At 46.4% G+C, this 13,248-nt stretch overlaps 1 protein-coding gene across 2 annotated transcripts in view; it reads right to left on the bottom strand.

Moving 5' to 3' along the window:
- The window catches only part of LOC115353428 (E3 ubiquitin-protein ligase rnf213-alpha-like), a 64,522-nt gene extending 54,546 nt beyond the window's left edge, over positions 1–9,976 (bottom strand). Inside the window, exons 1-11 of one of the 2 annotated variants that reach the window (XM_030042828.2) lie at positions 9,888–9,976; positions 8,671–8,791; positions 7,485–7,567; positions 7,008–7,104; positions 6,418–6,530; positions 4,222–4,279; positions 3,584–3,623; positions 3,185–3,253; positions 2,895–3,071; positions 2,044–2,258; positions 1,116–1,408 (exon numbers count right to left, since the gene is read on the bottom strand). In XM_030042828.2, coding sequence (XP_029898688.1) covers positions 1,116–1,408; positions 2,044–2,258; positions 2,895–3,071; positions 3,185–3,253; positions 3,584–3,623; positions 4,222–4,279; positions 6,418–6,530; positions 7,008–7,104; positions 7,485–7,567; positions 8,671–8,776 — 1,251 coding nt within the window. In that variant the 5' untranslated portion in view covers positions 8,777–8,791; positions 9,888–9,976. Of the gene's footprint in view, positions 1–1,115; positions 1,409–2,043; positions 2,259–2,894; positions 3,072–3,184; positions 3,254–3,583; positions 3,624–4,221; positions 4,286–6,417; positions 6,531–7,007; positions 7,105–7,484; positions 7,568–8,670; positions 8,792–9,887 lie in introns of both variants that reach the window. The other variant, XM_030042827.2, reaches the window with a different exon arrangement.
- Between the last annotated feature and the right edge of the window lie 3,272 nt (positions 9,977–13,248).

Here is a 13,248-nt window from a genome sequence, read left to right on the forward strand (position 1 = left end):
CCTTGATGCTGCACAAGCACTGTTCAGCAATAGCCAAAACATTCATTTGTTATCAACACTGTTTTAGCCACAAATGCAAGACACAGCACCATATGCTATGAAGAAAGTTAACTCCATCCCAGCCAGACCTAGTACCATCTCAGAGAGAAGTCAGGCTGGGATGGGAGTGGACATCAGTCGTCTCCTTTAGCCATGGAGATTTTGCCTTGTTATTGCATTTACAGGACAGGGATTCACTTCCATGAACAATGAGAATATTGACTTCAACTTTTCTTCCAGGAATCCTGCTCAATCCATGGCAAGAGATGGATGTGTGCAGGGCAAAATTCCACCTGTCCACCTTAGGATAAGACAAACATCCTCCCCTTTGCTACTTGCAGATGGATCTCTGCTGGTAATAAAGGGAGCTGGGGAGGGAGGGCTTGCTCAGGTGGACCTGTTCACACTGAAAGTAGTACTCAGCTCAGGAAAGTAAACACCTGAAAGAAGCAATTTCAGCCCAGAGAGGATCCATCATTGCAGTTGATAAGGACTGGTAAACTGTTCCTCTGACTAAACATCAGTGCCTACTGAATGGTTGACTCTCTCTCCAATCCTTCAATGACTCTGTTGACTACTTCTCAGCACCTACAACAGGAGCTAAGACATTCAGCATGTATGCACCTAGTTATTTTTCAGTATGCTAGTTTTATTTTAGGTGTCTGCAACCTTAAACTGCATCCTACCTTTGGTTCATACCCCTGAGAAATAAGTCAAATGGGAATCTAATTTTAAACTTTGAGATGAGGCTTTGAAGCCAGAAACTGCATATGAAGTTCTTTTTTTCCATGCAGGATTCTCAAAAACAAGGTAGTCTTTCCATGACCCACCCTCAAAGCTAGTTCTGCAAATGACACCATTTGGCTCTGATTCCAACAGAAGACCTCCTTTGACCTCATCAGGCTTTGGGTCCAACTCAGAAACTGGAAAAAGCAATGAATATAAGGTCCAGCCTTTTGATGTTCTCTGGCTGTGGTTCAGAAACCTACATGGAATTAGAGGTAGCTGCAGAAATTTCTCTTCAGGGGTCTGCCTACCTGGGAGCTGCTTGCTACTTTGGCTTGGTGTATACTTACCACTTGCTCAGTAAGATCAGTTGGAGAATAGGGTTCGCCTTTTGCAGCATCCCCGAGATAGATTTTGAAGCTCTCCGTGTAGATCTTCAGTTTCCTTTCTATATTCTTAAAGCCATTCTGGAGCCTGATGGGCCGGAGAAATTCATCTGCAAGGTGTTCTATGATACTACAGCTGACTGACTTTTGGGGCATTGTTGTTGAAGACCAGAACTTGAAGGAAGGCAAGTATCTGATGTAATTTTTTTTTTTTTCATGAAAATAGCACTTCATGTTTTCAAAGATGGTCCATGTTCCTGGGGAGGAATCAGTGTTTGTGAATGAACCTTCAAACTTTAAAGGATGAGTCTTAAACTGGCCCTGAGCTAATGATACCAATTGCTTTATACGAGTGTCAAGCCCAGCTGAGCCATAACTGAGCCACTAACACACAAAACTCACCATGCATATTTAAATTCAGCCCTAGATATCTCACCTGCACTTTAGATGGGCCTGGTATGCATAGCCCATGGCTGATTCAATTGCCCCAATAATAGGTGTCTACTACTTTTTGAGTCATCCTGGCATATTCAAAACATCTATACAGGGTGGCTGATCCGACACTGGACCACGAGCTCACCTGCACCTTTCTGGAATGGCAAGTGAAAGCCTGATGGTAGATGCAAAGGTGATTCAAGGCTTCATTACACACTCTCCTTTGTGATATATAACACTTGCCATCTGTGTTATATAAAGAATTTGTCTGTGTTAAAAAAACAGCCCATAAGCCTATGTGCAAAAATCCCCGCATAACAATGCTTCTGTTGTAGGAAGCAGGTGGTGCCCCACTGCAAAGCAAAACAAGGGAGAGTTTATATTCGTCTGCTGCGTGCAAGGATTTGTTGGTCATACTTCACCCCGGTCCTACCTTTGAAGAAAGTAAAACACTTACCATCTGCTTTGATCTCTTCCTTGGGAATGTTTATGACTCGATGTAATTGACTCTCTATATTCTTGGAGTCCATTCCATAAATATGCTCTAAATCACAAAATCTCATGTCACAGTCAGTTGAGAGCACATTGTTAAGGATAGCATATTTATAAAAAATTGGTCCTCTCTGTAGGTCAGAAATGGGGATCATTGCATGGCCCATGATCACGTTTTTTCTAGAATAGAATAAAGAAGATTAATTAGTTACTACACCATAAGGACCTTCCACCAGGTTCAACCCCAGATGGACTTTAGCTGTACAGATCAGTTAATGCAGCAAGAATGAGCAACCAACACCCACATTCAAAATGCAAAGTTCAACAAAATGCCTCTGGCCTTTATAATGGCAGACAAATACTTGATGTTCTGACCTGAGCTTGAAGGTTAATCAGACAGGAGAGAAATAAAAATAACTGGTAAGAAGTCTTGATGTGAACAACCCTGGTTCTAGCGAACAACCCTGGTTCTAGCCCAAGTTGCAGCTGCCTTGCAAAAAAAAAGAGAAATATATCTAGAGATATTCCTGCTGAGTGCTGCAACCAGAACTGAGGTGACTCTATTCACTCTATATTCTCTCATGCAAGGCATCTGGTGACATTTGAGAAGCTCCATAATGTTTTAGACCTCCATGCAGATCTGGCAGATCTGACGCAGGACCTACAGAAGTTAGACTTAACACTGTAACTCCTACAGACACCTAAGTTTAGGTGTCTTTGTCTGGAGCTGAAGCCCAGGCTGGAGCCCTAAATGTGGGGTGAGCTATATGCTTTCCAAAAATGTGATATCAACCTACATTTAGGTATCATTTTTACCTTTTTTTCAGAACAGCAAATTCCTGGTATTGTCCAGGTTGCTTGTACAAAGCAACACAGATCTTGGATGACTCTTCAGAAAACCTGGATTTTTTTGACATTACAGCAACAAACTCTAGGGTCATTGTTTCTTCTGTTCGAAGTCTTTCATTGGACAGATATGGATTCTCCAGGCAGCTATTGGAAGGGAAAGAAATACTGTAATGTCAACATCAAGCCCCTTTCCACCACTCTGTTGCTATTTTCACCTGATACACCTCAGGACTTCAGGGCAGCATTCAGACACTCACATGCATTTCTCCCAGCCTCTGGCTGCAGCGCCTGGCAGATGAGTATTTTCTGCATCATTTCTTCCAGTCCTGTACAAATATCCTGATTACCATAAAGCATTTACAGTGGTCCCAGCTGCCTACATGGAAGTATCAAGCCACTATGTGAATAACTCACACACAGACAGCATGCTGTAGACCAAGGGGCATTGCAAAGAGACCAACTCCTGTCCTGGAGGGCCTCTACCTGTCTCCATCTCCATCTGCTGGTGGAGGAAGGAGTTTAAGGGTGGAGTAGCCTTACAGTACTAAAGCTACATCTCTTCCCAAAGACAGCTCTTTTCCCAGCAAGCTCCCAGATCTCAAGCTCCTTGAGGTCTGATGGGAAATCCCACAGCATAGATCTCCACATCAACAAACCTGCTATTGTGTCCTAGGTTTTCTTTGCTTTCATGGTCATCTGTAAGTGAGGAGAATGCTTGGGTTAACATCAGCAGAAAATGCACCAAGCCAAGAAAAACTAGAAGACAGTTGCATACTGGGACTGGCAGAGAAGCTCTTGAAGTTAAAATCCTCACAGCTTGGGTATGGTTCTCTGGGTCTTTGAACCAAGAAATCCAGCCCACTTGTTGTGTGACCTTCCACCTATCTTGCCAAGCTCCACCAATGCTTGGTACAGCTTTCCTGGGGATAGGGACATAGAGCAATCTGTGCTGCTGGGGGTGAGGGTGGGGGCAGGGAATCAGCCTGAGGACAATAGTTAGCACACCCCACATTGGTGGAGTCATGGATAGGGGCAATGAGTGGAAGGACAACACGTACAATTACGCTGAACAATCAGCTTTGAGGCTTCTCTTACCAATTGTCTTTCTCCTCCATGGGCAGTTCATGATAGCAAGCCAAGTACCTCTAGGCATTCAAACAATTTACATGTGGCATTGCCAGGAGCCTCTGACTCCCAGCCAGGCCCTGCACACTCAGGCCTGCTCTTCACAATAGTCAGCAACAGATTTGCATTAGAGCAGAGATGAGAATGCTAAAATACACTTCGTCAATACCTCTTCTGTTACAGTTTCTTTGCTCCACTGGTTCCTCTCTTCTCTGGTGACCCAGGATCTTTTTCTTGGAAAATAAAGTTTTAAAGTTAAAGAAAAAGAGAACCCCAGCAATGATTCAAACCCAAAAGCCCAAATGACACAAGAGGCACAGGGCCAGGGAGGGTGCAGAGCGGAAGAAGCCATTCAGCCTTTCTTCCAATATTTCTTTTCATGGCTTTTGCTTTGCACACAGCAAATTATGAGTGCAAAGAGCAGAGCTGCATCTCAGCATAACTGCAAGTGAACTCAGGGTGTCACCTTGCAAACTGCGTGCTAGTGACCCCCCATACCCAAAAGAACAATGCTATCCAACAATGCTATAGGGGTGGAAAATACAGCCCTCATCCATTGTCCTCAGGGGTCGCCAAGGAGTTCAGCCATTGTGGGAACATATTTAGCTAACGGTCACAAGAGCATTCCAGACGCCTTTAGAAGGCCTTGAACAGAATAAACAAGAAGACAAAAATAAGAAAGATATCAATTAGAAGAACACAGGTGCGCATTCCACGATAAAGGGAACTTGGCACAAAGAACCTCAATTCGGAAGTTTATCTTGACCAATTAGACTGAGACAAGTTTCGCATGTTTTAGTTAGTATAACCAATTATGTCTTATGTTTATGTGCATGTACCGTTGATATAACCAATCATTAAGTGTAACTAGGCGTGTGGACAGTGGGTGAATAATGTGTGTAACCAATAGTAAAATAGCTAAACGCATGTACGGATGTAACCAATGTATAAAATGATGTCTGATGCTCTAGTAAAGGGTCTTCAACTATGATCATATTGATCTGTTGTTGAGTCCATGATTATGCTTCCGCAAGCCATGACTGAGTTTGCTCTTTGACAGTTGCAGTGTGATTCCCACTCAGAAGGTGTTCTGGCTTCCTTGAATGCTAGGGGTCCTGGGTTTCTGATAGCCCTACTTGACTGGGACCAGCACTCAAATAATGCTCCCTCTCCACTGACAAAGCAGACTGCTGTTGGTATGCTGGGTCTTGTTGGGTATGGGTCTCCTCCCAGGGTGGGACTGCTGGGCCATAGAAAGGAGAAGAATATGTGTACTAATGGCCATAATTAGAGTTTCCCTGCTGTGTGCTGCATCAGCCCAGGTCTCCATCAGTGCCAAAGGACTTTTGGAGAAACTCCAGCATTTGAGAACATGTCAAAGCAAAGCATTTCCTGGCCTGGCCACAGCTATAACGCCTACTGGAGCAGGAAAAAAAAAGACATAAACAGTGTAGGGCGTAATATTGTTTGTCTCAAAGCAGGAACACTGATAGCACAGAAATCCCAGGCTCTTAGGATATTTTAGCCCAATCCAGTAATGCCCAAATATTCACAAGAAGTTCTGAAATTTGAAGGTGTACTTGCACTCAGAATTTTTACCCTGTTCCTAGACTGTAATACATCAATACAATCTGTTAGACCAGAACTTTTATAGTTTGGCAGTGGGGTTGATCAGCAGCAGAAGGAAGACAAATTCAGTGGGAAATCTTGAATTTTCAAGCAAAGATTTTACTTTTTATGTGAACAAAATCAAATGGCCTTTTGGCAGAAATTGGCTTTCTCCAAACTGTTTTCTCATGATGGATTTCTTCCATGGCAAAAAATAGGTCAGACCTCAAATTTTACATTTTTGTTTGTTTTATATGGATGAAGAAAAAGAAGCAAGACACCTGATTTCATTTGCCATGATGATGGTGATAAAGAAGGCAAAGTCAAATAAAAAGTTCCCAGAACTATCCTGAAGGCATAAAACAACTGGATATTGGGTGGACACAGCCATATGGAGATCTCTTCAGACTATAAGCTGCTCTGTGTTGTTGTCAGAGCCACCCTTTTATTTCTGCTTCTTTCACCCCAAAAACTTTCCCAGAGCCCAGTGCTGGGGCACAGCATCCATTTGGGATCACCACCTTGGAAAAGCAAGCAAGGACCATACTCAGGCTTCTTAATGGGGCCTTTTGAGTGAGACAGGAAGAGGCAAATCTCTTCTTTATCATTAAATATCTCAGTTTAAGTGTTTCAATCACCGATAATAGGAAAGTGCCCTAAGTAAAGCCTGATTTGCTCTCTGCGTGACTTCTGTCACAAGTTTTTTGGCCTGACTATGTTCATTTGACATCAGTGATAATCAATTAAAAACTCTCACCTCATTAGCTCTGGCAGAGGTGTCATCTCTGGACTTTGGGGGTGATTTCTGTCCAGCACAGTGATCTCCTGAGAGTTCTGCACCTGTCGTGTGCGTCTGGAGTTTCTCTTCCTCTACAGCATTTGGAGGTGAGCACAAAGTGAGATCAAGGTTTCCACCTGATCCCATCACTGGTGCCCACCCTTCCCTCTGCGATCCAAAGCCACCAGCTGGCCAGCAGAGAGGCACACAGGGAGCCCTGCAGTCCATGACACTGACTGCAGGGAGCTGCAGACTAACTTGTCAGAGAGCTGGGTAGAGCAAAGACCATCCAGGAGGGGTCTCAACCAAGCCACTTTTTAGGGGTGTTCCCTCGAAAGGACAAATCCCAGGGCTGGCCCCATCTTTTGTCTCACACGCTGACTTCTTGGGAGTCAGGAAGTGAATTAATGGTGCTGCAACACAGGCAGTGAGGGGAGCAGCAGCAAGGTAATATATAGGAGAGAGTAGAAATGCCCTTCTACTCCTCAAGATTGAATACTGACCTTCTTTTTGCCTGGGTTTTCCTAACCATTTCTGTCTCATCAAGATATTCCCCAGTTACAACGTACCTGAATCGGTGGACAGTATCTCCCAGGAGCTGCTGTCATATGCAGTTGAGGGGTCGCTTCTCACCCATCCCAGAGATGAACTGGTATCACAGCCTCCCTTTGGGAATATTTCAGAAATCAGGATACACTCTTCAGACAAGATAATGGGGGAGCAGGTTTCAGAGGGAAGGACTATGAATTCCAGCTCTGAGGATCTAATGAATGTGGTTGTGTCATTCCCAGCTACCCTTCCCTGCCATAAGCCCCTTTCCAGCCAGCTGTCGTTAAGGTATTGTACAACCTGCAAGCATCCACTCATTTTGCCAGCTTCTCTGTGGGACACCAAATAGGGTGAAGCTCAGGTCTTACAGGACGGGTCCCTGGATTCCCTGCAGCTCCAGATCCTGGCTAAGTGATGCTCAGAAATCATGTAACTTGACCACCCTGGACCTAGAGAAACAGGGCTCCCATCTCAATGTTTAGTCCTAGAGCTTATACCTGGGATGCAAGCACGGTATCTGTCAGATGTTCTGTGCAGAGAGATTGCTGCTTGTTGCTTTTCGGTGCTGCAGATTTCATTCCTGGTGCAAGAAAATGCATATATTGAGCAGTGTCTATCTTCACCATATCTGCTACAATGATGCTAAGCCTTCTTATTTTGCTCCTAATGATGAAGGAGCATCAGTTGCTTTTAAAATTCTCCCCTTTTCCAGTTAGAATCTACTGAAAAGTCTGAGCCGGGCCAGCAGTCACAGAGCCCAGATTTCCACCCTAGTGGGTGGACTCAGATGAGCCAGCTAAAAGCTGGCACATCTAATCCAAGCCAGTTAGTTAGATTTTGTAGAGACAAGTTAACAATAGTGCAGCAAAAGAAAATGTCATTGAAAAGGATAAAAGAGAAGCACATGGAAAAGAAGAAAGAAGGACTGATCTGGGGCAGGGCTTGTACCAAGTTTTATGAAGTCAGGAAGCTCTGATTCCTGCTGCTGAAATTCTGCCGCTTTCTGCCCCTTCCAAGGAAAACCACCCAGGAACAAACTTGCCTGTGTCAAAATCGTGTGGTAAGAGCAGATTGTGCCTGCTATGTAATGCTCAGCCAGCCATCCAGCCTGCTGACAGCACCATAAAAATGTGCACATCAGCACTGCTCCTCCCCATTGTTTGTCTCCCACTGCTCCTCCCCGTTGTTTGTCCCCCACTGAGGACAAAGTTTATTACAGAGCCTTTAGCGCAAGTTGCAGCATCTTCTGCTTCTAGTTCTGTAGACTCCCTGATTAAACCCCTGGCGTAGAAAGTAAGAGACTGGCTGTCACACAAGTATGACATGCTGCTGCTTCTTGCAGACAGCTTTTCTTTGGGCCTAGGGAGACTGGACAGTTTGCCATCTTCTTCTTTTTTCTTTTACCAAGTGAAGCAGTCTTTTTTTCCAGTAGCACTGATGGGAGATCAGCTTTATACACATTTATATACATTTCCTTATAAATAACGTTCAGGTATTTTAAACACAGGATAAAGTTCACCCTCCTTTACAGGAGCTGGAAGTCTTCAATAGGTAAGTACCCTTTTATAGTTAGTTTTACTGGGCTTTCCCTTACTGTACAGAGGAGGAAGTTGCTAGGTTAGAGACACCGGGGGTGGGTTGGTGGCTGTTTGCATCGCCTCCACCCACAACATTTCCTGTTACCTCCTTTCTCAAGTGGCAGGTTGCTGCTGCCTTCCTGGACAGGTGGAGGCACAGGATGAGGTTTCTCTCTGCTTTCACCCTCTCTGCCACTCTCTGCACTCTCCATTGTGGCAGCTCAAACCTGGGCAGTCAAGGAGAAAACTTCAGCAACAAGACTTGCAGCTTCAAAGCTAAAGGTCTGAAGGAAAGTTTAAAAGATAACAAACACCAGCCTGAGAAGCCCGGGTCTGGTCATTTTACCTCCCCCTCTCTCCCCCCTGCCCCATGCAATGAGGCTGAGAACCTCATTTAGTGGTTACAACCTCACTGGTTTCAAACCCCTGTTCAAGCCATGTAGGGGTTTGCCAGCACCTCTGAGAATGCTCAGGAGCATGGAAAAATCAGGTGGTTTTTACACCCTCGCCTGGCAATGCGACTTCATGGGCACATTTTGAGAAACTTCTATGGATTGGGACTTTCCACATAAATGCAGTTCAGCTCAGTCCAGCTCTGCTTTGTGAAAGCAAAAGCAAAAGAGCTGAAGTTTCTGTCCTGGAGTCTCTCTCTGTGCACTGCTTCACCCATTTTCTGGTGTCCTTCCCTTCCTCCTCCCTGATACTGCTCTCAGCCTTACAGTGCATCGCTTGCCTCTGTCTCTGCAGCTTGGTCTCTAAAAGATTAAAACGTGCTCAATCCCTTCCCTGTGCTTGCAGTTATGTTTTTTCTTCTGAAACAGCAAAACTAGAAGACAATTCAAAAGACAATTAATTTTTCCCCTTTCCCACCAAGTATTTTTCCTGCAATGCAGGAAGGGGTGAGAGCAGCACATTTCAAACAGCCCTGTAAAGCCTCCTGTCCCTGCTTCAGGTGCACGGGGAGACCAGGCGCCCTGTTCTGGCCTGGTTATGAATTGGGACGGGGGAAACCGAGGCAGGGACGGTCTCCCCTTGCCCTCACCCAGGCGGTGAGGCTCCCTCTGCCCCACTGGGTGCCTGGCCAGACCAGAGGCTGGAGGCAGCAGCTCGGGGGCAGCTCAGGCTCTGCGTGGCGAGCCCTGGGGCCAAGCCGCGTGGGAGAGAGTGGGTCAAGGCGCGGGAGAGACACGGGGCTCCCTGGACGCTCTGCGGGGGGAAAGCACCCACAGAAACATTCCCCCAGAGCCTCCCACTTCCCTTGGGTTTAAAGTCCACGAAGACCTGAGCGAAACCCCCGGGACAGGACCCTGCCCCAGCCCCTACCTTGTGCTGTGGCCACTTCGGGTGCATCTCCCCACCGGGCTGGGCTGTCTCTGCCTCTTACAGCCGCCTGGGTCCGCCGGCTGCTATTTCTTAGAAATCGGTGGAAAGTGAAAGAAAGGGTCAAAAGGCAGCGGAGGGCTGTTTGTTTCCCACCACAGGGTGGAGGAGGAAATACCTCAGCAAGAACAAAAGCTGGGGCCCGCAGCGGTGTGAGGCCCCCCCGGGGTGTGTGGTCGCCCTGCCGTGCGTGGGGCAGCCCTGCGCTTCCCCGGCACAGATGTCGTGTGGGGGTGCCTCAGCCCCACAGGTCTCCCCCTGCCCCAGAGGTCCTGGGGTGCATCAGCCCCACGGCCCCCCCCCCCCCCCCCCAACATTGCCCTGGGTTCCCCAGTGATCCTGCTGGTGTCTCTGTCCCACAGATCCTCCCATGGCCCCAGGGCTCCTTACCCCACAGATATTCCCCCGCCCCACACGCCTATCCCTCTGTGCACCGGGGATCCTCAGGGTATCTCAGCTCTGCAAATACCTTTGTGCCTCCAGGGACCTGGCGGCTTTCTCCCCCTCACCCCCCTCCGGCTCTGGCTGTCTCCAGGATGATGAGGTCCCTGCCACATGTCCCGTGTGGTCCTTCTACACAAGTCCCCAGATATCCTTGATGTGTCTTTGTCCCATAGATCTCTTCATGGCCCAGGGTCCCTCAGCCCCTTCCTGGCCCAACGGATGCTCTAGATTCCAGCCATGACCTTCTGTCCTTGCATGTGGGGCCAAAAGCCAGACCTCAATGCCCCACTGCCCAGCATGGTGGAGCAGTGCCGGCTGAAGAACATTCCCAAGGCCACCAGCAAGGCTGCCATCAGGAGGGCAGTAGGCCCTGGGGCTGCTCAGGGGCAATCCTCAGGCTCCTGCGGGGAGCCCTGATGTGCGGCCTCTGCTGCACATCCCTCGAGGTCCTGACTGACAGCCCTGGACTGCTCAGCGAGTGACCCAGCTCATCCTCACCCATGGTGGGTGACACGGTGCCTGGGATGCTCCACAGGGGACCCAGGTGTCTATTGAAGGTAGACCTTTATAGTATTGTTTTTGGTCATATGAAGCTACAACTCTGTGAATTCAGAAAATTCAACTTTGCTTCCTGCTAAAAAGACAGAAGATACGTTTGTCCAGACTTGGCCTCCCCACCCACAGTCCGTGCCCCAGTCATTGCAGTACAAGGTTTACTTCATTCCCTCTTCTGTGACTTGGAACAAAGAAACTATGATGTCAAGACCTGAGGGAGAATAACAGGCAAGTTAAATACGAGGCATTTGTAAATTCAGCAGAGCATAATGGCAGCTGGACCTCTTCTGTCCAGGAGGAGGACCCTACCCATAGAAAGCATGTTCGGAGCAGGACAAAGAGCAGTGGGATGAAAGCTCAGCATAGCAATAAGACTGCTGTCTCAGATGACTAGGGAGAGACTGACATATCAATGAACCAAGGAGATGTGCAAACAGGGCCAAGAGGACTGCAGCCCATGGGCAAGCATTGACTGTCCAACGCTTGCTCCCCCTTCTACGACAACAGGGATGCTGAGCTGTCAAGCAGTTGCTGGCGAGCATCTTCCCCATTGCAGCCTTATCCAGCGCCACTGAACAGGCAAACTGCCACAGTCCTCAGCTCATGCTTCGCCCCAGAGCGCTGACAGCTCGGACAGGATGGCTGGTCTCCATGCTGAGCTCCTCAGGCTTCGCCCCCAGCCTGAGGAGGTCCTCTGCACTTGTGAGCTTTGTACCCATATGTGGGGTGGCCAGCGCCCAGCGCCGAGGCGCACAGGTGGTGAAAGGCACATGCAGAGCTGGCTGCTGAGACCTACTCCTGGTCCCAGGACTCACAAGTGCCCTCCAGCAGAGCGACCACCGCTTCTGATAACTTTCTGCCGGAATGAGATCTGCTGTACCTGCCAGCCAAACTCAGAGAAAAGGCGTCTTCTAGACTCTTCAGGAAAAGCACAGAGGAGCTGCCAGTCTCTCACTGAAAACAGCTTATAAGAAACAGAGTTGAAAAGCTGCCAGCATTGGCTTTTTTCCCCATATTTGCTACTTTATACAGCTACAAGGGTGAGAAAGGAAGAATGCTGAGCTTGAAGCAAAACCAGAGCATTATAATGTTCTCTTTGAATGTATTTTTGTGTTACTCTATTGAAGCTCTTGCTTGGTTTACTTTTTAGGGTTTACATTATTCTAAAACTTGTATTTAAGCCTCATTCTTTTCCTTTTCCTTTTTTTTTTTTTTTAAAGATGCCAACCAACCAGCTCATCAAAAGAAGACACTGGAAAACTCAAATTCCCCTGTCCTGCTGAGAACCACAGAAATCAGCATTACAATACATCATTTTACACAAGCTCTATGCATCAAGGGATTCTGCAAACAGAGCAGCAGATATTACAGGATATATTTTGCCTGTGTCCTTATCAAAAAACAAAGACAAAGCCTAGTTCTGTAACATAAACTACACTATCTAGGAGAGTACTGTCTCTGTTAACTTTAAATTGACATTTGCTTTATCACATTAATGTTATTTCATCACTGTACCAAATTTTAAGAATAGGGAAATATTCCAAGTTATCATGTTAAAATCCATATCACTATAGCAAGTAGCAGGTATAGTAGCCTATGAGCACATCAGCTGAATGGCCTGTCATTTTTATTTACTCAAATTATTCTTGCCTCAGTAATCCTTTTGTGTGTGTGTATGTGGCACGGGTCAGGTAGGAGGAGCTCTTCTTCTGGGGTTTTCAAGTAGCAAAGTTATTTAGTCCTGATGATGGGCTAAAGTAATTACTTACAAAAAGTCTGAGCCCCTTGAGCTAAAAGAGATTATGTAGTTTCATATCTTATCTGCTGATCTTGTTAGGAGCTGCCACTTTACCTTACCACCAAAAGCAATACCCTGGGGAATGATTTGTATGGCAACAGATACAGATTATCTGACTGAAATAGCAGTTTCCTGAAATGGGGTCTTAGTGGGTGTCAGCCCTTAAAAGGTTTTCAGCTCTGCAGAAGTACAAGTAGAATAAACTAGCTGCTTGAGACGTCCATATCATTCGATGTAAGTGAATGAATTGTGCATAGGATGATATATGCAGCAGCTAGTTCTTTACCAAGAAAAGATTAAAGTGATTTTGCTTGTTAGAAAAATATCCCTCCTGAAGACATGGAATTTCTGTAAACTTACAATGCTTGGGCTTACTTAGGAGGATTGGTTTTGTGTAGCAACCAAGTGCAAGCTTTAAGCGGTAAAGTAATACTATTATAATGTCAAAAAGTGCTGAAGCTGGTATGATGCATGTGAGAGACATGGTTAACCTGTAAAATTCAGATA

Source organism: Aquila chrysaetos, chromosome 19 (assembly GCF_900496995.4).
Source record: "Aquila chrysaetos chrysaetos chromosome 19, bAquChr1.4, whole genome shotgun sequence".
NCBI classification, from domain to species: domain Eukaryota; kingdom Metazoa; phylum Chordata; class Aves; order Accipitriformes; family Accipitridae; genus Aquila; species Aquila chrysaetos.